General features: G+C 40.5%; 1 protein-coding gene across 3 annotated transcripts; it reads right to left on the minus strand.

Annotated features, from left to right (window-relative positions):
* Nucleotides 1-908: 908 nt before the first annotated feature.
* Nucleotides 909-20603, minus strand: LOC115010432 (FERM domain-containing protein 4B-like). Of its 3 annotated transcripts, XM_029434962.1 has the most exons (24): nucleotides 20405-20603; nucleotides 13499-13564; nucleotides 12705-12799; nucleotides 12449-12541; nucleotides 12025-12109; nucleotides 11633-11689; nucleotides 11520-11542; nucleotides 10464-10547; nucleotides 9988-10053; nucleotides 9608-9665; nucleotides 9435-9521; nucleotides 7887-7963; nucleotides 7579-7717; nucleotides 7355-7496; nucleotides 7001-7134; nucleotides 6716-6832; nucleotides 6258-6486; nucleotides 6121-6174; nucleotides 5839-5986; nucleotides 5447-5614; nucleotides 4496-5277; nucleotides 3324-3462; nucleotides 2792-2911; nucleotides 909-1817 (listed from the first exon to the last, which is right to left on the minus strand). In XM_029434962.1, exons 2-23 carry the CDS (start codon nucleotides 13562-13564, stop codon nucleotides 2794-2796), a joined length of 2961 nt encoding a protein of 986 aa, XP_029290822.1. In that variant the 5' UTR covers nucleotides 20405-20603; the 3' UTR covers nucleotides 909-1817; nucleotides 2792-2793. The 3 variants fall into 3 exon arrangements, with proteins under 3 accessions (XP_029290822.1, XP_029290824.1, XP_029290823.1); XM_029434964.1 differs by lacking the exon at nucleotides 5447-5614; XM_029434963.1 differs by lacking the exon at nucleotides 2792-2911.
* Nucleotides 20604-21728: the final 1125 nt, after the last annotated feature.

Raw genomic sequence — 21728 nt, forward strand, 5'->3', positions numbered from 1 at the left:
TAGGAACCGTTAGCTCATGCCGCATGTAGAGTCTAAAATTAAACCTTGTGAACGGCATGGAAGATATTTAAAATACAAGCAGCGAGCAAGCGAACATTCTTCTTTCAGCCCCTGCTCCCAGCTGGCCTGGCCATCAGGATCTTTTGGGATGACAGTTGCTTCAGGCAAATGAAAGTGTAGGATTGACAGCAGCAGGTGGCCCATGCTCACTAGGCTGGTGGCGCACTGAGCTCCTCCCAGTCTCCCCGGACTCATAACCTCTGAAGTGCTGCACAACAAACACATGAGATTGAGCCAGAAGAGGTAATAAAGAAGTCATTTCTCAACAGGGGAATGGTACTAACAGTTGCAGAGCAAACGTTTTAGATCATTACTCAAAGCACAGTTCGATACATAGCTAGTCCCGGTGGCCTTACAACTCTGGAGTTATTTATAGAAGAAATAAAAAAAACTTATAGGTATAGGTTGAGATTTTGAAAACTATGCAATAGAATAGAATTGAATAGATGCTCCCTTTTTTCCAGTCTTTATGCTAAACTAAGCTAATCTGTCTTTATGCTAAACTAAGCTAACCTGTCTTTATGCTAAGCTAAGCTAACCTGTCTTTATGCTAAGCTAAGCTAACCTGTCTTTATGCTAAACTAAGCTAACCTGAACTTTCTGCTAAACTAAGCTAACCTGTCTTTATGCTAAGCTAAGCTAACCGGCTGCTGGCCGTGGCTCCATATGTTGATGGACAGATATGAGATTGGTGTCAATCTTCTCATCTAACTCAGCAAGAAAGCGAATACAAAATTAGTGAAAGTCGAACTATACCTTTAAGGCTTACTCACATGCTTAAAAACAGAACCTGAACCGGTTGTTTACCACCCACACGAGCCTCTTATAAGAAAGTGACAACAGCCGTCTATCTGTCACACATGTATTTATTCACATCCTTGTTCCCAGTGGAAAATATTTTATGACAACATCTAACAACATATAACTACACAGTGACTGTACAAATATGTGAGAAAACGAGACATGTATATGGTTTTTACGGCAGTGGTCTTCTGTTAATATAAAAAGAAGTTCTTGTAAAAAAACGAAAACAAAAGAAAAATCTTACCATGCATTTTAAACACATTACGCCACCAACAAAGACAAATGTTTCTATAAACAATATTGACAAAATACAATTTGATTAGAAGTTTAACGAAAGGAAGAAATGTTAAGTCATCGAATACACAACCTGCTCTAATGAGTGATGAGTTGGGTTCTTGTAATGTCACATTGGGAACATGTTCAAGTTTGTTTTCAATTTGGATGGTATATTTAAGACTATTTGTATCATACTTTACCGAGATGAAAGTGGTGAAAAACATTTTTATTCTATAACCTACTGTTTTGTATAAGGCAGTAGCTAGTTCCACATGGAGTTGGATTTCAGTAAAAACACATGTTGCCTCTTTTTTCCTCTTTAAAACACAATAGGGTTTGAATCCAGTGTGATTGTGCAACATCTTAAAGTTCCTTGACACATTCTCATCTGCCTGTACAATTCTTCCAATCCAAGGCACATGGGAAAGTCATTCAAGAGTGTCATCACTGTGTTCAGAGGTTACTTTAACATGAGCACAGTGTACACATAGACTCTGCCAAAAACCTAACAGATGGAACATCTCCCAAGACAGGGTTATGGCAGCAACAAAAGTTTGTGTACAGCCTATGTTTCGACTTCATCCCCTTCATGTGCTGCTGGCCATGGCTTTATTTGTGCCAAAGTTTGGTTTGGTCCTCTTCAGTGGATGCCCATGTAGCTTCCATTCAGGTGAAATCTGTACAGGCAGTGAGACAAAGATATGTCAAACAGACTGTAGTTCAACTGTTTGAGAGAAAGGAATAAAATAAACCTTGTGGGAAAAAAACTGAGGAATGGAAATGCAAACGCAAATAAGTCCACTTTACTTTGTGAAGGCATGCAACATGATTTCGGCTTCATGGTGTAAATGGAAATGTGTATTACATTTTAGCCACGCTAGCAGCGGGATTGCATTGTTTGGTTTCGGGTATCTGTCCACAACTTTGCTCCACACTGAAATATCTCAACTATATTATGGATTGGCATGAAATTTGATTCAGACTTTCATTGTCCTTGGAGGATGAAGCTTTGCGACTTTGGTGATAACCTAACTTTTCCTATAGTGCCACCAAGTGGTAGAAATCTGTGTTACATTTTCAGTGAAATTTCTTGACAGCTATTGGATGGATTGAATTTTAGCGACCTGCTGACTTTCCATCTTGCGCTAGCATCAGGTCAGAAAGTTTATTTGTCCAATATTTTATTTTAGGACCAAATACCTGTCTGAGCTGCATTTTGTGTTAAGTGCTTATTAGCAAATGTTAACATACCAACATGCTAAGCTAACATGGTGACCATTGTAACTGGTATACCTGCTAAACATCAGTTGTTGTCATTGTGAGAACGTTAGCATTTAGCTCAAAGCACTACTCTGCCTAAGCACAGCCTCACAGAGCTGGCTGTACACTCTTACTCATATTACTATCTAATCCTGTCATAACATACTCCTATGTGTCCTCTATTTGTTGTATGTCAGGTGCAAGGTCATCAAGATAATGACTGACACAATTTTGTGCAAATACAAAAAGCAACGCTGTGCCTGAAGAAAGAAACCAGACCACAAAATGAAAAAGTGTATGATTTGAATAAATAAGACACACAAATGAAGATGGGATGTCAAAAATGGAGATGACTGTCAACACGACACAAAGCAGTCCGCTGTGGTCTCACCCTTAAGTGCTAGAAAGGTTGTCTGATGGTTCATCTGTACTAGTGGCCTCAGAGCCAATCACCTCAACTGACTCAGATTTTTTAGGCATTGTTTCAGACACTTTGTTTTCTGGAGGAAATCTGCACACATGAGCATTAATCATAAGTCAAGAAGAAAGAAAGAAAGAAAGAAAGAAAGGGCCTCATGGTTACATTTGTTATGAGCTAAATAGTTTCAGGTCACACAAGATAAAAAAACTTTTTGCAGAGAAACACAATGTGATGTTTTATCTAGAGGCAGAGCAGCACACAAAACAAAGGTCTTGAACTGCAACATGCATTACAGAACACAGGATTGGCACTGACATCTGTACCTGCGGCTTAGCATCACCGGGGCAAATAAGCAGGCTAATTATTGAATCCTTAAGATAACAACCAGTATTTTAATTAGGATTCCAGTAATAATTAAACGGAACAACCCCCAATTGTCTGTGATTGACTCACTTCCTCTTGCATCCAAAGCTCAGTGTGGAGAGTGAACTGCAGCACTCACCTGCTGTGTGAAGGACTGCGGTTGTACGTAGAAGCAGACGCTCCAGGGTGTGGGTACTGAGGCGTGTCGGGTGTATCGTACTCGGTCAGGCCTACTGCCAGCTGGTTCCGCCAGTTTCCTGCGCTTTCCACTGAGGACACTGCAAACAAGACAAAGGCAAAACACTCAGCTAATGCTGGAGTGGAACTCATTCGTAATTGTTGTTATTGGAGACACTCTTAAATCCATCTTTACGTCACTGCTGCAAAACAAACAATTACCCTTCACATGATTCTGCAACGTGTTATTACAGTCCTGTTACTGCCACTTTAAATGGAAACTTCACAATTGTATCATATAGACCTGAAACTTGCAAAACTGTTTTGTTTGTTGGACCAATATCTTAAACATGTAACTATACCTTTTAATGCCATTTAAATAAATGACAGTTTGTGCATTTCTCATCTCACTATTACATTCAATAAGAGTTTTCAATCCCTTTTCTTAAGTTAAAACTTATTTTGCAAATCCAAACAATACAGCCAGAAATGACATATTGATATTTCCTTCCTGAATTTGGACAATATGAACCAACATTTTAAAGTTGTATCATCACTTACAGTACATTTGTTTATATTGATGTTACTTACAAAATATGGAAGGAGGTCATTTACGTCTAATTGATTTAGGAAATAGTGTCACACCTTGGGACACAGCTTAAAAATCTGCTTTAATGTGCAGCACACAAATATATTTTCAAAATCCTGATGGTAAGAAGAGTCTTTGAGTCTGGAAAATATCCGAAAAATCAGGGTAACACAATAGCCCTACGACGTATTTCCATTGTGGGCTGGTTGGTCAGCAGTATCAACCACCAAGCATTTATCTTTCGGAAAAGGATTTAAATGTTTTGCTCGGTGGCTGTAATGACTGTCCGTGCTTACAATGTATTTATGTTAAGTTATGTTATGTAAAACTCTCCCCTGAAACCTACATTGAGTGGGTTAGCAGCTCTTTAAGGCATGGTGGAGGAAGAATTAGATCAAATATCAGATCAATACGTAAATATATCTATCCTTGTATTATAAGAAGACAAAAAGAGGTTTCATTAAATGGTCATTTCTTGGAAGATTTTCCTTCCTGTTAATAAATTTGACTCGACTTATTCCAACTGCTCGCTGACATCATCTCACCTGATGAAAAGGAGGTGGTTCTGCTGGAGTGGCTGAAGGCCGCTGGCATGGTCTGGTAGCCCAGGCTGTGCTGAGAGCCGCTGTCAAAGTCATATCCGGCCAGCATCCTCCCTCCATCCCTGGGGCTCTTGCTTCGGTGGTACCAGCCTTTCAGATGCTCTGCCACCAAGGCCTTCTGCATGTTCTTGGCCAACAGCTCATTTCTGGGCCCCTCTCTGTTCCGCGGAGGCCTCACTGTTGCGTAGGGATTCTGGGAAAGACTATCTGCCCGATCACTGCTGTAATTCCTGAATCTGTCATGTCCATGATACCCATTTATTTGGTAGGAAGGGTTGACGTTGTAGTGGCCTTCCACGTCATTCTCATACACGTAGGCACCGTTAGCGTAAGGCTCCATGTCCGGGCAGGGGTAGCCGGCAACGTAGTAGGCACTGGGTGCATAGTGTGCTGAGGTGTCACATGAATAACTACAACCAGAGTGGTGCTGGACCAAGTTGGGCATACTCCCAGTATTCCCATACACTTCCACCTTCCTGTGGAGACGATGCATGGTTGAGGTTCGGGAGTCCAGTGTACTGTAGTGGGAGTTGGCCGCCCCGCAGTAGTCCAGACTGGACTGGCTGGTGTAGGACGAGCAGTCCTCCAACACCTCTGTGCTGTTGCTGCGGTGGGCTGGTGACAAGATGAAAACGGGCTTCTCTGAGTCAGTGTCTTTCTTTAGCTGGGGCTGCGACTCCAGACTCCCGCTGCGATGCCGGAAGCAATGAGGAGACCCCTCCAACCTGGAGAAAGGACACAACCTTTTAATCAGTTATGGGATATTATTTCTGGATGTATTTGTTAAAATCAAAAAGGTTAGGGATTTTCTTGAGAGCTTTGGTTAAAGGTTAAGGGGTTGGAGAGAAGTGGGGATTAGGTTGAAGTAAAAGATATTGGTGCAGTGTGTCACACCTGAGCTGGCTGCTGCTGTAGGCATTGCGGGTCATAACTGGGGTGGGAGGCATGCTGCGTGGATTTCTAGGAGGTCTGGGAAGGGTTTTATAGGGACTACTGTGGGTGGAGGAGACCTCTCTTGGATTCTGGTAGTGGTGAGAAGCATCCTGGCCTTCAAAAGCTAATCTAAAAGGGTGTGGAGAGGATTAAAAAAAAGGGGAAAAAAGGAACAAGGGATGACATGTGAGGAAAGGAATGAGGCTGCAAACATGACACGGCAAATATTGTGGACTCTGCCAAAATATGATACTTCATTGCTTCATTCCAAGAACAGCTTTTCAATAAAAATCAAAAGTTGTGAAACAAGTTACACTTCACACTAGAGAGGGACAGGAAATGATTTTCCACACCTGCCGTGGTTCTTGTTGTGGTGATTCTCCCTCGGAGATCCCCGTCTATCCACATCATATTCTGTTCCCAGCGATCGCATTGGACTGAGCTGAGGGGAACCTTGGACCGACCGTGAGCGCGGCCTCTGACTAACACCATCTGAGTCATCTGAACGCAAAAGCAACACACGGTAACAATACTGACACCCCCTCTTTTAAAAGTATTCATGATAAAAAACAAAACGTTGATACATATTAAAGCAGGTCGGTTGATTTCACCAGAGTGTGTTTCGTCTGACTCACCATCATCCAGCGGGAGACTAGACAGCGAGCTACAGTCTGAACGGATGAGTTCATCTGGAGAAAGAGAAATGAACTCCTTGTTTACTGTGACTATAACTAAATGATCCAGCAACACAATGAATCAACCTGCATCATACCTGCAATGATCACAGAGGCCCGCTGTGTGGGCTTTTTTCCCTTCTTGATTCTGTACTGGTTCATCTCATTCTCTATCTGCTGGAGTGTGTGCATGGCATCCAAACAGTTTCTCCTCCTCTTTTTCTTGACAGTTTTGCACAGTTCTGACTCATTTGCGAGCTTCTTAGCCGCCTCCACAATCTTTTGTTGCAAGGCAAATCTGCTCTCCAGGTTCCTCAGGAAGGGATCCTGCAGCAAAACAACAAAACAGAAAACAATAAGTAACTCTGCTTCACCTGTTTTGCAGATTCATTTAAAATGGTTTAAAAAGAAAATCTATGACAAGTTGACGCTTATTGATGATATTTGTCATCATGTCATGGACTGCAAATTATTAGCTGAGTGCAAAAAACCATAAAGGACAAGGCTGGTATGAACTTTAATATACATGAAATGGACAAAACAGTTAAACACAGACCTCATTGTAGGGGAAAAGGTCATCTAACTTGAAAGCAGTGCCAACTCGCCGTCTGACATGCGGCGGTCTTTCACCTGAAGAGAGAGGATACTCTTTTGGCAGCTTGCCAGTAAGCTCCTGAAAAACACAAAACAACAAGTTCCTCTAAATACTTAGAACTGAACAAAACAGCGGAAAGCATCAATCTTAATAATGGGAATTCAACTGACTGAATGTGGCTGAAAAACATATACAGTATGTGCCTTGTTAAATATAGTACCAGTGCAAAACAAAACGATTTCTCACCGCCTCTCTCAGGCAAATCTTCTTCAGTTCTTTCGTTTTCTTGGCCAAAATATCTTGGATCTCCTGCTCTTTTTTTCTCAGCTCAGAGAGTTTCTCTTTCTTCTGTTCTTCACTCATTTCAGAGTCTCCAGAGCCTTTGAAAACAATATTCTTACCATTCTTGCCAACACAAAGCATATAGTATCTAAAAATAACATCCGTGTCATGACACTGTGAACATGTCACCTTTACTTTTTAATTAAGAGCTTAGTCAGAGATAATTGGGAGCATGAATATAATATGAAATATTAATAATGATGATGATGATGATGATGATGAAGCATTAACTTAATTAATCTCTTAAGTATAACCAACCTGTAGACACCAGGCTGCCATTGCTGGATGTTATGAAGTTATTCTTCAGGCCTGTGTCTCCCAGTCTGCTTATTTTGGCTCCTCCGTGCTCTGTGAGATCCATGGCAATTTCCTCCACACTTCTTACTGTTCCTAATTTAGTCTAAAAATAATTAAGAAGAAAAAAAAGATTAGTGCACGTGTTATTAAAAGTAATGTAGTCGTGACCGACGACTGAAACTTACTTTGCTTTGCTTTCTGTCCAAGTAGAACTGGTGCTGGCTAATAGCCATGACCCAAATGGTTTTGATCAAAGAATGGCTGGCATACCACGTGTGGATGAGGAGGCCCGTCTGCCCAAAGGTGCGCTTGGTTACTGCTCTCCTGTTGCAAGAAACACGGCGGATAAGACATCGGAGGTTGAGATTTTTAACATCATTCAACTAAAAGCAAACAGTGATATGAAATCTCTTTGCTGAAGAGAGAGATTCAATTAGAGGCAAAGCAACTGTAAGCACAAGAAAAATAAAAAAATACAGAAGGAGAATCTCACCTGTGTGGATCATTAACTTCCACAGCAAATTTCTTCTCCCGGAAGTACAAGTTTTCCAGCTGCTTCCACTGATAAAGCTGCGGGGGAAAATGAGAAATATCTAATTAGGGGAATTGATATTATGTTCTGTAGTTCTCAACTTGAAAAGCAGAGAGATGAGCATCAGTGGCTTTACAATGTGCCTGCAGTCATGAGGAATATCCATGTTTTACTTCCAAAACCATCTGTAGTATTACTGCCATGACCATCATGACTAACATCACATAAACTATTAGAAAGGAGGATTAGTAGTGCAGGTGTTTTGGCTGGCCTGTTTCAGCCACAGTCATTAAAACAAAGCCAGACTGTAACATGAACTGTCATTACAGTCTGGGACCGCCTGACAAGCCAACTGTGCAATAATGCAGGTGTTAGAAAGCAAAGAATGCCACAAGGGGACATTAAACAAAGACTCATCGCAGTATTTAACACTTTCCGTGGCTCATCACGTCCATCCGTGTGTAAGCCAGGTGCTCACTGACGACAGCCAGATATGAACAGACTATTTGGGTCAGTGAGTCACTGTGTGTCTGGAAAAGATCTGCGTGAGACACAGATAGCGCAAAGAAAAGATACCACATGTGGAGCCGCTACACAGTTAACACTCCTTAACAATTATTACAAATATATAGAATTTTAAACTTTGATTGTTCGATTAATATTTTACACAAACATACAAATTGGTAAGTTTTGTTTAAAGAACAAAGTCGCAGTCTTACTTCAAACCAGTGCAGTATCCAGTCTTACCAGTACAATGGATGTTCACAAGTCCCGTTTCTTAAGTTATTAAATCCTTCGCCGTCAACACAAACGCATACTTTGTTCCCTACTCCTGTCAGCTCCTGACTTGTCTCCTCAGGTATTCTCAGTGCATGCATTATAACGCCCCAAATCCTGCCCCTTTCCCTTTGACATCATCAACTCACTCCCTCCCTCTTTTCCTCTGCAAAGAAAACGAGCACTGCCTGCACACAGCTTGCACAATTCTTCCGGAATGCAGCAGAGAAAAATTGATTGCACCATGTCAAGCGATGACCAGGCTTGAAATAGGAAGATAGTGCTAGGAAATTCATGTGAATTATTTTGAACTCTTCTTCTACAACCGTACCGCACTGCATGTCTGCACCCTGCAGTTACCGGAGTCACAGACTGGACAACATAGCTGACGGCTCACTCACATGGGTGTTCCTCCTATTTACTCACACGCTAAAACAACACCAATGTAACAAGAAAAGCAGGTTCATACTATGAATCTCAAGAACTTTATACAAAACTCACTAGCCCCAATAAAGCCAACTCCAATTGTTCAAGTCTGGCCTCGTCTGCTGCAGCAGCTGAAGCCTGTCCTTTGTTGGAGTAAAATAGATGATGCATGAATTTGAGCTGAATCACCACGCTATGTGCAACAGCAGCAATCCTTACCCCTGTGCTATCATGTCCACTGTCGGATTAGTGAAGCAGAGAAATAGCAGCAGCCATTTTAGAGATGCAGCAGCAGGGAATGTTTACCTTTCGAGGTTTTAATTTATCCTGCAGGTCATACTGGCCGATGCCTTTATAGCTGATTCCAAGCCACCACGGGATCCCTTGTTTGTCCTGTGACGCAAGAGCACAGCTTGATGGTTGACTCAGTTTCAGGTGCAACGGCTGTCACATCTCATTAATCACAGCGGAAGACCTACCTTTACTTCAAAGTAATGCACGCCATACGTGGGCAACGATTCCACTAACGTCAAATACCTAGAACAAAAAAACATTTTTTTATTAAAACCACAGAGTTCTTTTTTTTTTTTTTTAAACATCTGCATGTGGTTTACTTTGGAAATGTGAAAAGATAAGAGTGGGAATGTGATCTCTGTTCAGTGTGACTGAACTGGACTGACACTGAAGAGGAGCTATTGATTTCTATCAGATGAAGAGAAAAGGAGTGCAGGGAGAGACGGAGAGAAGGGAGGGCTAATAGAGGTGAGGAGGAAGATTAATGAATTTAAAGCTTGATAGCATCCATCGTCTAATCACTCGCGTCGAACCATTTACAGCCAATACTTTCTTCAGTACTTACTGCACAATGGCCTGTCCTCGGGAGACTCCTTTCAGCTGTTTATAATGTTCAACCACTCGATCCTCACTGCAAAGTCACATAAAGAAGACACCTTTTACGCTTTGCAAAAGATGTAGGCCTACATCATCAGATCAAGCCTTTCTGCATGGATGTGTGTATGTGTATGTGTATGCAGTAAAAGGTCATCGGAAATACAACTGGATACATCAATAAATAACTTTGTTAGTTAAATGATTTAAAACAAGCGTAATACTTTTACTAACCTCCTTATTTTATTTTACATTTATCTTGCTATTTATAAGTTTCTTCTCATTTGTTTGCTTGTTTTTTGGGTCTTGATATACATACTGAGCAGCAGCCTCTTCAGCGAGCTCTCCACATTCTACTTGCTTTAGTAGGAAAGTCAAGACTACAGGACTGCATTACAAGACATTAGTGTAGGCAAGGTATCAAATAAGCTTTTCCTGTAAGCGTACCAGTATGCAAGGGACGGATGTTCCTTGAGCACTTTGGTGGGAAGAGTTGGTAGTTTCTTCAAATCAGCTCTTGTGTTTTCATCACTGGAATGCAAAAAAAAACATAGTTGTGATAACAGTTTTGGAGGTTGAGTGGACCTAGTTCATTTACTCAAATAATGACCGTCTTTATATTTCGAGGTACTTTAAGTAAGTGATACTTTTATACTCCATTACATTTCAGAAGCAAATTGTGAATGTGTGCCTTCAGTGCTTTTATCTGACAGCTGGAGTTACTTTAAATAATATGAAAGTGCTAAGAATAACTGCCCGATATAGCAGTTAAAATTAGCTCTGCTTTGAAACAGCTGCATTAACACTAAAGGATTGCTTTGACCTTTTGATACTGTAAATGAATTGTTGATTATTTTCACACTGTTATGGCAACTTTTAGTTAAGCAAATGATCTCCCACCACAATCAATTACATTTTGAGTAAATCGTACTACATTGCCAGGAATAACAATCTAGTGGGGGAAATACTGAATCATTTCATTTATTTGGCAGAACAGCGCTCAAATGTAAATATACTGAGTCTAAAAAGAAGTTTTAAATTGCAGATTGTCGACTCCCAGAGTTGCTTAAATCAAGAACCCCAGAAGAGATACAGAGGACACGACCTCCGTTTCCTCACTGGTACAGTTACAGCCCTGACAGCTACCATAACAAAGACTTTACTCATATGAACAGAGATGTTTTCCTAAACTATCTTACTTCATCAGGTGGTCAAAGCCAGGTGGCGACCTGCACAAAGACCTGCAGTATTCCCTCTGAGCACTACATGTATGATAACACAGATGATAGTAAGGGTGTCTCTGCTTTGCAATACGTGGCTTCTATCAGCACTATGAGATTCATTAGTTACATGGTGCAAGCTTCTTAGCAGTCTGTGGTAAACCTCACATAACACTGCCATTGATTTGTGTTGTGACCTATTGAATGCCTTCACTGAGAGCTCACTATGAACTTGTCCTGCTGCTGTTAAATACCTCTTAAGCAGCTGTTAATGTGCACTTACCTTGTGTAGTCTCCCTTGGCCTCCTAGTGATAAACAAATGCATCATATTAGATGACATGCTTCAAAGGCATTTTAGCAATTAATCTAAGTATGAGAATATTAAAAGCACTAACCTGCAAAGCATTTGCAGCTAATTTGAAGACGTTCTCACTTTCCACTTCTATAATCCCCTGAGAGACAAGAATCAATAGGGAAAATGAACATAGATGAAGAAAATGTGGTCCACGTGGGCAAAGCTTTCATGATCCAAACATAGAGTCTTGTCTGCGTTTCCCTACACTAACCTCTGCTCATTGTCAAAATGAACCCTTTAGTTCTTTGCTTCCTATTCTTTAGACCGTCTAGTTTACATTCCAGACAGAGTGAGAAAAGTGTGCCCTGCAGCCATTGTCTGCCGAGCTGCAAGGGTCCAGAGACGGTGAATCATCAGAGAGCTGCTCAGAAACAAAAACAACCAGCAGCATCATTTCTGCCACGGCTTCATAAACACGAGAGAAACACTTACATTGTAGACGGCAGATTTTGCATTCAGGAAGAATAACTCCACCGTTATGATGTCCTTAAGCTGTGTTATGTTTTCTACATAAAACCTGTGAAGGATAAAAGCAGATGCACACACATAAAACTTAAAAAGGGTTAAACGAAGATAACTTGTCACTGTGCCTGGTAAATCATTTTGTTATCAGTGTGAGGTGTGGGTGAGAGTGACGGTTTAGGATGATGTGCAAAAGCCTGAAAACCACCAACAAGATACTTCACGATCAAAGTCTTATAACAACCACTTGGAGACATTCATATATATTTAAGACGTGTCATGATAGGAACTACCGTGGACATTTTGTTTACAGCTCACAGCTATACTCCATGTCTACAATGCAGTGCTCCCTGCTGGAGATCTTGTGATTTGCATGAGAAAAATCAATTATTACCTGACCAGGAAGTAGAGGGCGATGGGCCCGGACTTCTTTGAAAAGTCATGTTCAAGAACTCTACGGTCCATCTGCAACCACTTACGCTGACCACTGCAAAAGGCAAAACACACTGAAGCATCAGAAAGCTGCACACACACACACACACACACACACACACACACACACACACACACATACATACACACACACACACACACACACACACACACACACACACACACACACACAGAAATAAACATAACAATTTACATACTTGTCATCAGAAAATGCGAGTCCAAAGAACTCCTTCTCTTTGAGGTTGAAGTGGGAGGAAACCAAGTCGAGGAGTTCGTACGACAGCAGCTTGGGCTGTGGAAGAAGATTTAGATTGAGCAGGAACACGACTATAATACTAAATATTAGGTAAGCAATGTCAGTCAAAACTAATTGATAAATGTGTCACGGATATTATTTGTTGCTTCCTTCGATCTGGAAGATAAACTAGAGACAGTAGCACTGGAGTGAGGGTTTAGTGTTGTGCTCAAGGACACTTCAACAGCGCAGAGACTTAACGCAGAGCCTGCTGCTGAAGGACGGTCTTCAGATTCACTTAATCAACTTAATCACGCCACACACAGCATAACATTAGATTACAGAAACTATAGAATCTCTAGGAAAGACAAGATGTGAACATCTACATAATCTAAAGTCTAACAGTCCCTCTCCGTACAGCTCTGGGTTGGTTGCCACCAACTCTTGAGGGAAATATTTGGCTGTTTAGCTGCCAAATATTCCACTACGTTCACCACACTGTCTGCCGTTTGGTGATGAGCAAAGATGAGTAAAGTTTTTTAGAGCTTTGTCGCTGAAAAGAAAACACAACGAGAAGTGAGAGTGAACCAAAGCAGTATAGTTGCAGCCAGAGAGAGGAACTGTAGAGTCAGCAATAATTCTTTGCGAGTTCATAATCACCAACAGCCCCATTTCACATTACATGTATTCATTATTTGATCCATTGTCATTATAAAACTATTGATTATATTCACTTTAAGTAAGGAGCATTCATACCTGAACCAGCAGCTCCAGCTTCCTGTCATCCAGCAGCTGCACTTGGCACAGTCTGCCCTCGGTCATCTGCAGGGGAAGGAGAAGAGGAAGTTTAAAGCTTGTGGGACAGAGTGCAGATTATTCCTCATCACAAGGCACAATGACATGAGGTATGGTAATGTTTTTTTTTAAAGCTGTAGAGCACACATAAGGCCTTGTGACAATACAATATCTAAATATTAGTCTTTAAGAGTTAATATTTACTATCAGGAGCCAGACTGAGCAGAGGCCTTGGTGGTAAATACAGAAAAGAAAAAAAAACACTGACGTTGTTGATGACAATAAAACCATTGTCTCAAGGATTTGGTGCCATGGCAACCAAAGGAAGGATTTGTACCATTTTGAACCTTTCACATTTAACTTTTACTCTTTCAGTCTCTCAGACATTCCAGTATTTATATATATATATATATATATATATATATATATATATATATATATATATATATATATATATAAAGAAATATCCAGTGTATATAAGTACTCAAGCAATGTACTTCAGTATGATTTTGATCAACTTTATGCTACTTTACATTTCAGTGGGGAAAATGTGATAGCTATATTTTGAAAATGCATTTTTACACAACATAAAGAAGTAATGTTAATGTGTTTAACCTCCAACTAAAATAAAATGCTGTTCAGACATGAGAGCAACCATAAGTCATAAGATAATATATCGTAATATAACCTTCACAGGGGGAAATCCCCTAAATGATGAGCACATTTAGTCTGTAATACTTGTGTACTTTTAGATCTGAATACTTCTTCCACCACTGCACTTTATAATTGCAAACTTTTTATGCATCAAAGCGCCAACTAGAATGCAACAGTTTATATCCGTAAACCACAACCTCATACCAGATTCTGACTAAAGTCTGCATCCATTAAACCCAGTTGTCTGGTACTCCTACCCACAAGAAGAAGACGCAAGAAGCAAATCCTGTTTGCTTTGTGTGAGATCATTCTGACCACAAAGCCCTTCAAACAACGAGTGTCATCACAGAATCAGCTCGACTCGATAAGAGACAGTGAAAACACAGTATGCTCTATAAATCAAATAGCCGGTAACAATGACAGATTGAGGTTAACCAGTCTCACAAACACTTCAGACACATTCAACAGCCTCCTCATGTGACAGAATGAGGCTGATCACAACTTCTTGCAGCTGCTGTACCTGGTAAACCTCTCCGGGGAGAGTGCAGGTGAGGATGCATCCCTGACCAGAACTCATCCTCCTTTAATAAGAGTCTCGTCTTGGATCCAGACCATGAAATTGTTAGCTGTGACTGAGCAGCAACAGACCATCAGGATTAACCGGCAACTTGTTCCAACCAGGTTATTGACTGAGCAGCCTTAGCTGTGCTGTGGCGGCTTATACAGCGTAGCCACTTTATGAGAAATCAACAGCTGACTGAATGAGGGCAGGCTGGGAGAGACCACACTTTAGGGTTTACTGCTTCTTAATATGAACAATAGGGGTCAGACAGGAAACATTAGTGGTCAATATGAGGTGGTTAATCATGTCTATATTGTCTGCTGAATTTATTCTTTAGATGCTTCTTTTACTTGTGTGCTGTTCTGTGGCTAAATGGGTTTGACTCTGGATATCAGGTGTCTCTTACTTCCTCTTCCGGAGGCACTAAAGTGTTTGAAACAACTCAAAGAGGCTTTACTTCACACACGCTCTACTCCCCATTTATATATTTCTCACATTGCACTAATAAACGATTAAACAAATTGCCCTGCTTCCTGAATAGAACGGGTCCCGGTCACTTCTTTAAATTGCACCATCTCTAATCTTTTAACTATCACTTTGTCAATTAAAGCTTCCGACTAATGCGTCTTTCTTTTCGCCACAGTCATAAATACTCATTCATGATCTAAATTAAAGATGCAAATCCAATAAGTTCAATTCATTTGTGTGAGTGTGGCTCGCGATCACTTGGAGTATTATTACATTGATTTGAGCTTGATTTAGTTACGACTCCATGATGGTGGAGTCACACTACTTGTCTCTATATCAAGCATGACATGACTCCCATCTGGCATGTACAGTAAAGGCACTGACCACTAGATGGTGCAGGGATGTGGAGAAGTAGTTCATATGGAGAAAAAAAGTGGCCTCTTATTAAACAAGCATGTGCCACTGTGGAATTTCCATAAGCAGTTATTAGCTCAGCAGACAAGAGTCAAATGCAGCTGGGATGACTTGTACTTATGCAATATAGATGAAGTGAGTGGAAGGACGGGCCATTAATTTTAGGAAGCTACACTATTATTCATCTGAGAGCTATAATCACTACAAGAACTGCTATTTATATCTGACAGAGCAGCAGCTTCTCTGTCACAACGCACAGAAGTCACCAGTGCAGGCTATGATTTAAAACCGGTGGATGCACAATAATTACCAATGCACACTCGCAATAGGGCAACAAGTTATGATTATTTTCTTCACTGATAAACTTTTTAAATATAGTGAAAAAAGCTGGAAACCACATTTCAAATAGCTTGCACAGTCCAAAACTTTACGAGAAGCAAATATTTGGTAAGTTTGCTTGAAAAGTGTCCAAAATAGTTGCTTTCTGTTGATCTATTAATCGTCGCAGCTCTACTAAACACCTGCTGAAAGTCAGAATCTTCATGAGGTTCTTGTATTCGTCACACTACAGCAGACAGCTCTGCTTAGTCAACCAAACACAACCTATTCAACCTGAATAAAAGGGCAGCCTTGGACCCTGTGGGGTTAAGACGAGCATTGAACCTTCATGAAAAAGAGACACAGAGGGAAGAGATGAAAGAACTGTCAGTCTTTGTGTTTGCATCTCCAGAGACGCTGCAGGGTGCGGGTTTGACTCCAGTCTGGAGCCTGAGGTTGGCACATAGACAGCTTGTTATAGTGTACAGTAAAACATCCCGGTGGACACTTGAAGATGCAGACGTGGCCTTATTCACAAAGGAACACCATGTTCATTATAATACATAACCTGGTACGAAGTAGAGATGTAAATCCCAAAAGTTAATTTTCACACAAGAGCACCCTATCCAGTGTTAAAGTTATACAATAAGCTAATAGGAGAATGTCTCTGTGTCATGAGTAAACTAGCTGTCAGTGTTTAATACGTCACGCTGGTTAAATGTCATGTCCAGACTGCCGCCCGTCTTATCTCAGTTTCCCGTTTTCATGCATTATTGATGAAGGCTGGTATCACACACACAAGTCAGTGTCTGCTCTTTATGCTTACATGTTATTTGCAAGACACCCACTACAATCAGACAAAGCTGGAAATTAATGTTGTTTATACATTCCTATTTATACAAAACTATGTTTCTTAACCTTTTTCTGAAAATAAGATACAGTGACTGGATTGCATATAAAAAAGAAAAAGCCAAAAGATATCAAACTAAAACCTGTAAATTCAAGTAAAACAGGATGTGACACCCAATATACTGGTGGTAAAGGGAAACACACTAAGTTCTGTGTTGTGGGTGCATGAGATTTTACAGTTCCTTTATTATATGATGACAATAGCGAGAGCTGACCTCTGACCCTGACTAGATGATAAACGATGACTTCACTTAATGGATTCAAAAAGGTTCTTTTTTATTGTGAAATCATTTAGATGTTGGTCTTACATCATAGCAGAAATATTCCCAAGGACAGGGTGCTTAATTAGTAGGCGTATTGGCAGTGCAAATACAATAAATAAAACACCAAAGGCAAAACTGCTCCGAACAGTGAGCACTCCGCACAAAGCCCTGGTTACAGATGCTGCGGGCTGAAGGATACAGCACAGGATTATCTGAAACCACATCTGATATCTCATCATGACTCATGTTGTCAGTGGTCAAAAAGGTATCTGTCTAGCATCATCTCCCAAAGAGAACCAGTCTGGCCGTTTGTGATATCCGGGGGAAAATCATGAACACAATGAGGCTCAGGATATTATGGAGGAATTAGAACCTGGAAGAAATATTAATTTAGTTTTTATAACACAGTATCCCGGCGATACAAGGACGGGCCGCATCACAGAGGAGTGATTCATGGGAATGATGTCATCATGCAGTGCAAGTTCTTATTCTCACAACGAAAAAGGACGTCTACAAAAGCACCGAACGTCCTACAAACTGCAAGACGCAATGTTTTATGAGCAGTGACAGTAGTGGTCAAATCTGCTTCTATCAGCGCTGTAATGCTAGCAGCAGAAAAGCAAAAATAAGTACAAATATTCAGGGACGCCATTTTATTTTTGGTTTAAATTAAAGTTTGCATCATGTGTTTTTCTCCAGAGTTGCATAATTCTCACAGAGTTTCAGCTGCTTTTGTAAAAACTGACCTTGAGCTATTGTGGTTTTTGCCTTTTCATTAATGCTGCTCGGCTATAATACGACTGAAACACTGCTAAGTGTCTGTGAAATCCCAACAGACCTGCAACAGTGAAAACTTGCAAACTTGCAGAGAATGTTCTTTTGACCCGGACCACAAAGTTCTCTAACAAACCAGACTAAGAGTCCCAGCCATGTGTCTATGAGGCTGTATATGGACGCAGCAGCGCTTTGAGCTAAATGCTTATGTCGAAATGCTAACCGTTACAATGCTAACATACTTTAAGTCAGCGGGTATCATTTCTACCATGTTTACCACCTTAGTTTAGTATGTTAGCTTCCCAACATGTGCTAGAGGAGTGAATGTCATTCAACGTTTGTCCAAAGCAACTTATAAACAACAAGTGTGTTAAAACTCTACAGGAATCAAAGCGAGGTGTCACGTGCTCAGCAATCCATGGGAATCTACGTGTGCTCATTAAGTTTCCCAAATGAGTTCCATGGGTTCATCATCTGGGGAACATCAATCTGTTTGTTTGGATATCTTGAGTTTAAATAAAAGGATCTAACATTTAGAATTTAATGTTTGTATATTTATTCCTGGATCCAAGATCCAAGCATGCATGTGTTTTTTTTTCTTCTTCATATAAACAGAATGGGAGGTAAAACAAAATACTCTCCATCTTAATCAATCATGGTTCTTACAGATCAAGATGCTTAGGTTACAGAACATTTAGAAACAGTCTAACTGCAGCATCTCAGTGCAGAATCTAAATATCTTAAAAGCACAAAGCAGAGCCGAGACTGATTCAAAAACACACAGACTCTAAAAGCAATCAAGAGAGCTTTACCACCAGTTGCCCTCGTTCTCTGGGTTTCACAGCTGTCCCCACTGACACTCCTGATATCACAAAACTGCAGAGTTTCATTACAGAGAACTGCAGTGACTTTCTGCAGAGCTCAGGGACGAAGCACTGAGGCGCTGAGGCACAGAGGCGAATGAGTGGAGAAAATGGAACATGACCAAATTTCACGATCTGGACGAAGAGCCAGAGAGTCTGCAGCCCAGTGAAAACAATCATTATCAGAGATGTGATCAAGTTATATTTATTGTCTTTATATGTTGAAACTGGATTCATCAGTTTGGATTTTCAGGACAGCTGCACATGAGTAAGACTAAAAAGTTATAACCCCAAATCCTCACCTGCCAAACTGTTTCATATCAGTCATGCTGCTCGGCTTTCATCTTATGTCTGTTTATCAGATACATTCCCTCTAAAGAGTATGAATACAAGATTACTTGCTTGTCCAAAAATAGATCTATCTCCCTCTCTGTCTTTAGCACATTTCTCAGAGAGTCTCAGGAGGCTTTGATTCCTAAATGGACGTTTGCCAACCGAGTGCTGAGACATTTCTCAGCGGCATCAAACACTTGCCTCTTTAGGCTCTCAAACTGACAAACATGCTCATAAGAAGATATAGATATAGTGAATAGTGTGCTGAGTTTTGATTCTGTTGAATATTAAGTGAATGAATTAACCAGAAACGTAACTTAAATGACCCTTTAAAAAAAAAAAAGGGGGTTTGTCAGAAATTGCCCCAAAAAAGTTGTCGTATGTGACAAAATGACACAGGACATCCTCTCCGACAAATAGGAAGAGCAACAAAGTTTCACGCTTGACACGTGTGTCATACAGACCCCACCATCACAACAATTCCTGAGGTTTTAAATATACACAGTTGTGTGTCAATTCCTTCAACTGTGAGATAACATCAGCAGGTCAGTGTCAACATTTAAAGGGCTCATCCTTGTTTTTACGAGTGGAGTAAAAATGGAGATCCAGAACAATACATTTAAAAAGAAAGATCCTGGAGGTTAAAGGGAGGATACCTTGGCCTATCAAAACTATAGCAACTTGGAAGACATGACTAAAAATGCTTGTCTTAGATCACCAGTTCTCACCATAGTCACACAACGCATACACTACAAAACAGATAATGATAATTATGCACAAACAATGTATAAAAAACAGGTATTGCTTCTGAGAGGCTTTTTTTTTTTGATTCACCAAGTCACACTACCTTAATCAATGTATTATGCAGCCTGCGTCTCTATATTAAATTCAATTACACCAAATCAAATAGCAAATATATACTTTTTTTTCACTTGAACACATCTAATAATACCATCTCATATCCACTACAAGCAGCAGTATCGTCCACAGCCTTCTATAATGAGACTAGCCCACCTCAGGGCCAGTTTCCACTGTGCAAGGAGAACAATGAATGTGCTACTGGGCTACTGTATATGGGTGGTTTCCACCTGAACCCCATGACTAAGACAGATGTGTTAAATACATCCTCACTCCTTGTTTTACTGAGGAAACACGCCAGTCGCTGCAGAGAGCCAAACCCATGCTGTTGTAATTTTCATTGATGCTCCCTCCCCGGATCACATGCGCCCATGACTCGGTCTACTTTGTCTCCTCTCAGCTCACTGGGGCGGGTTGAATCTGCTCCATCACATCATATATATCGCCTTACCTTTGCACTCCTTATATCCGGCTTAGGTATTGATAAGGTATATCTTCCCCTGCATATTGATCACCTCCCGTTCAGCTTTCTCCCCAGCTGCTTTTGCAAGGGAGGGGAACCGCCGTGCAGCCACTGTCCATGTTCATCCTCCGGTACTACTGTAGCGCACACACTCGCCTCGTATTGAGCCACACTCACCACGCCTTCACCCGCCGGCTATTATGTGAACAAGCCCCGCATCCCCTCCCTCCCTCCCTCCTTCCCTCCTTCCCTCGCTCCCTCCCTCCCTCTGCCTCTCATCCAGCAGCTGCCGGCCGGCCTGATTCACACTGAATCCTAATGATAATGAAGCACGAGGGCCAAAAGACTATGCCTCATCCCTACATAATATAAAAGACACACGCATACAATATTGTATAGAACAGTTGTATTTGTCGTATGACGGTACTAAATATTTGTTCCCCGTTTACTCTGATTAATAGTGACCTTTTCACAGTAAGTGGATTTTTTTAGTTTCCAAAATTCGCAAAATAAGGTCAGATTATGTGTATTGGACTGTATTTAATTTCTGTAATCTTTATTGTATCATATGACATTAGTTTATGTGTACGCTCATTAGTTGTTTCCATGACAACATATTAAAAATACTGGCTACTGTATAATCAACATATAATTACAATGTCACCATGCACCCCACCCGATAAAATGCTATTAAAGCCAAACGTTTGACAGGAAACACGAGAGTAAACAAAACAAGTAATTAGGTAATCTCTTACATTGCAGCCCGCCAATCACTGTAAATATGTAGTGTATACAGGGCATCAATAAAATACTTATTGGCTAACTGTATGTTTTGTAAGTATAAGGAAAGAAGACACACGTTTGGAGAACAAAGATGGTAAAGACTGTGTTTAAGAGACCTCACCTTTTTTTTAATTACTGAGTACTCATTTAACAATTACAGGGTACAGTTGTATTATTATTGTGTAACAGGCAGGGACAATGGGATGAAATGATGGATATTTATTTATTTTTATTGTGAAAATGTAAGTACAAGTTTGTTTTTTAAATGATCAAAATAACTGAGTGGAAATCACATTACTGTATATTAAAGTAGACTTTAAAGTTGTTTGTTTTAGCTGAGTTTAAGTACCTCACCTAGTGGATCTCCTTTTCTTGACACAGCTGTTTGTACCTTGTAATAATTCAATATGTACTTGGTAATTAAATTAAGTATTTGTGTAATTTAGTTATATGTCCCCCGAAACAAAAGCATGTTACCGTCCTGCGTTTCATTGCAATGGTCTTTGGTTGAGGAAGGATAATGTCAACT

Source organism: Cottoperca gobio, chromosome 7 (genome assembly GCF_900634415.1).
Source record: "Cottoperca gobio chromosome 7, fCotGob3.1, whole genome shotgun sequence".
Classification (NCBI taxonomy): domain Eukaryota; kingdom Metazoa; phylum Chordata; class Actinopteri; order Perciformes; family Bovichtidae; genus Cottoperca; species Cottoperca gobio.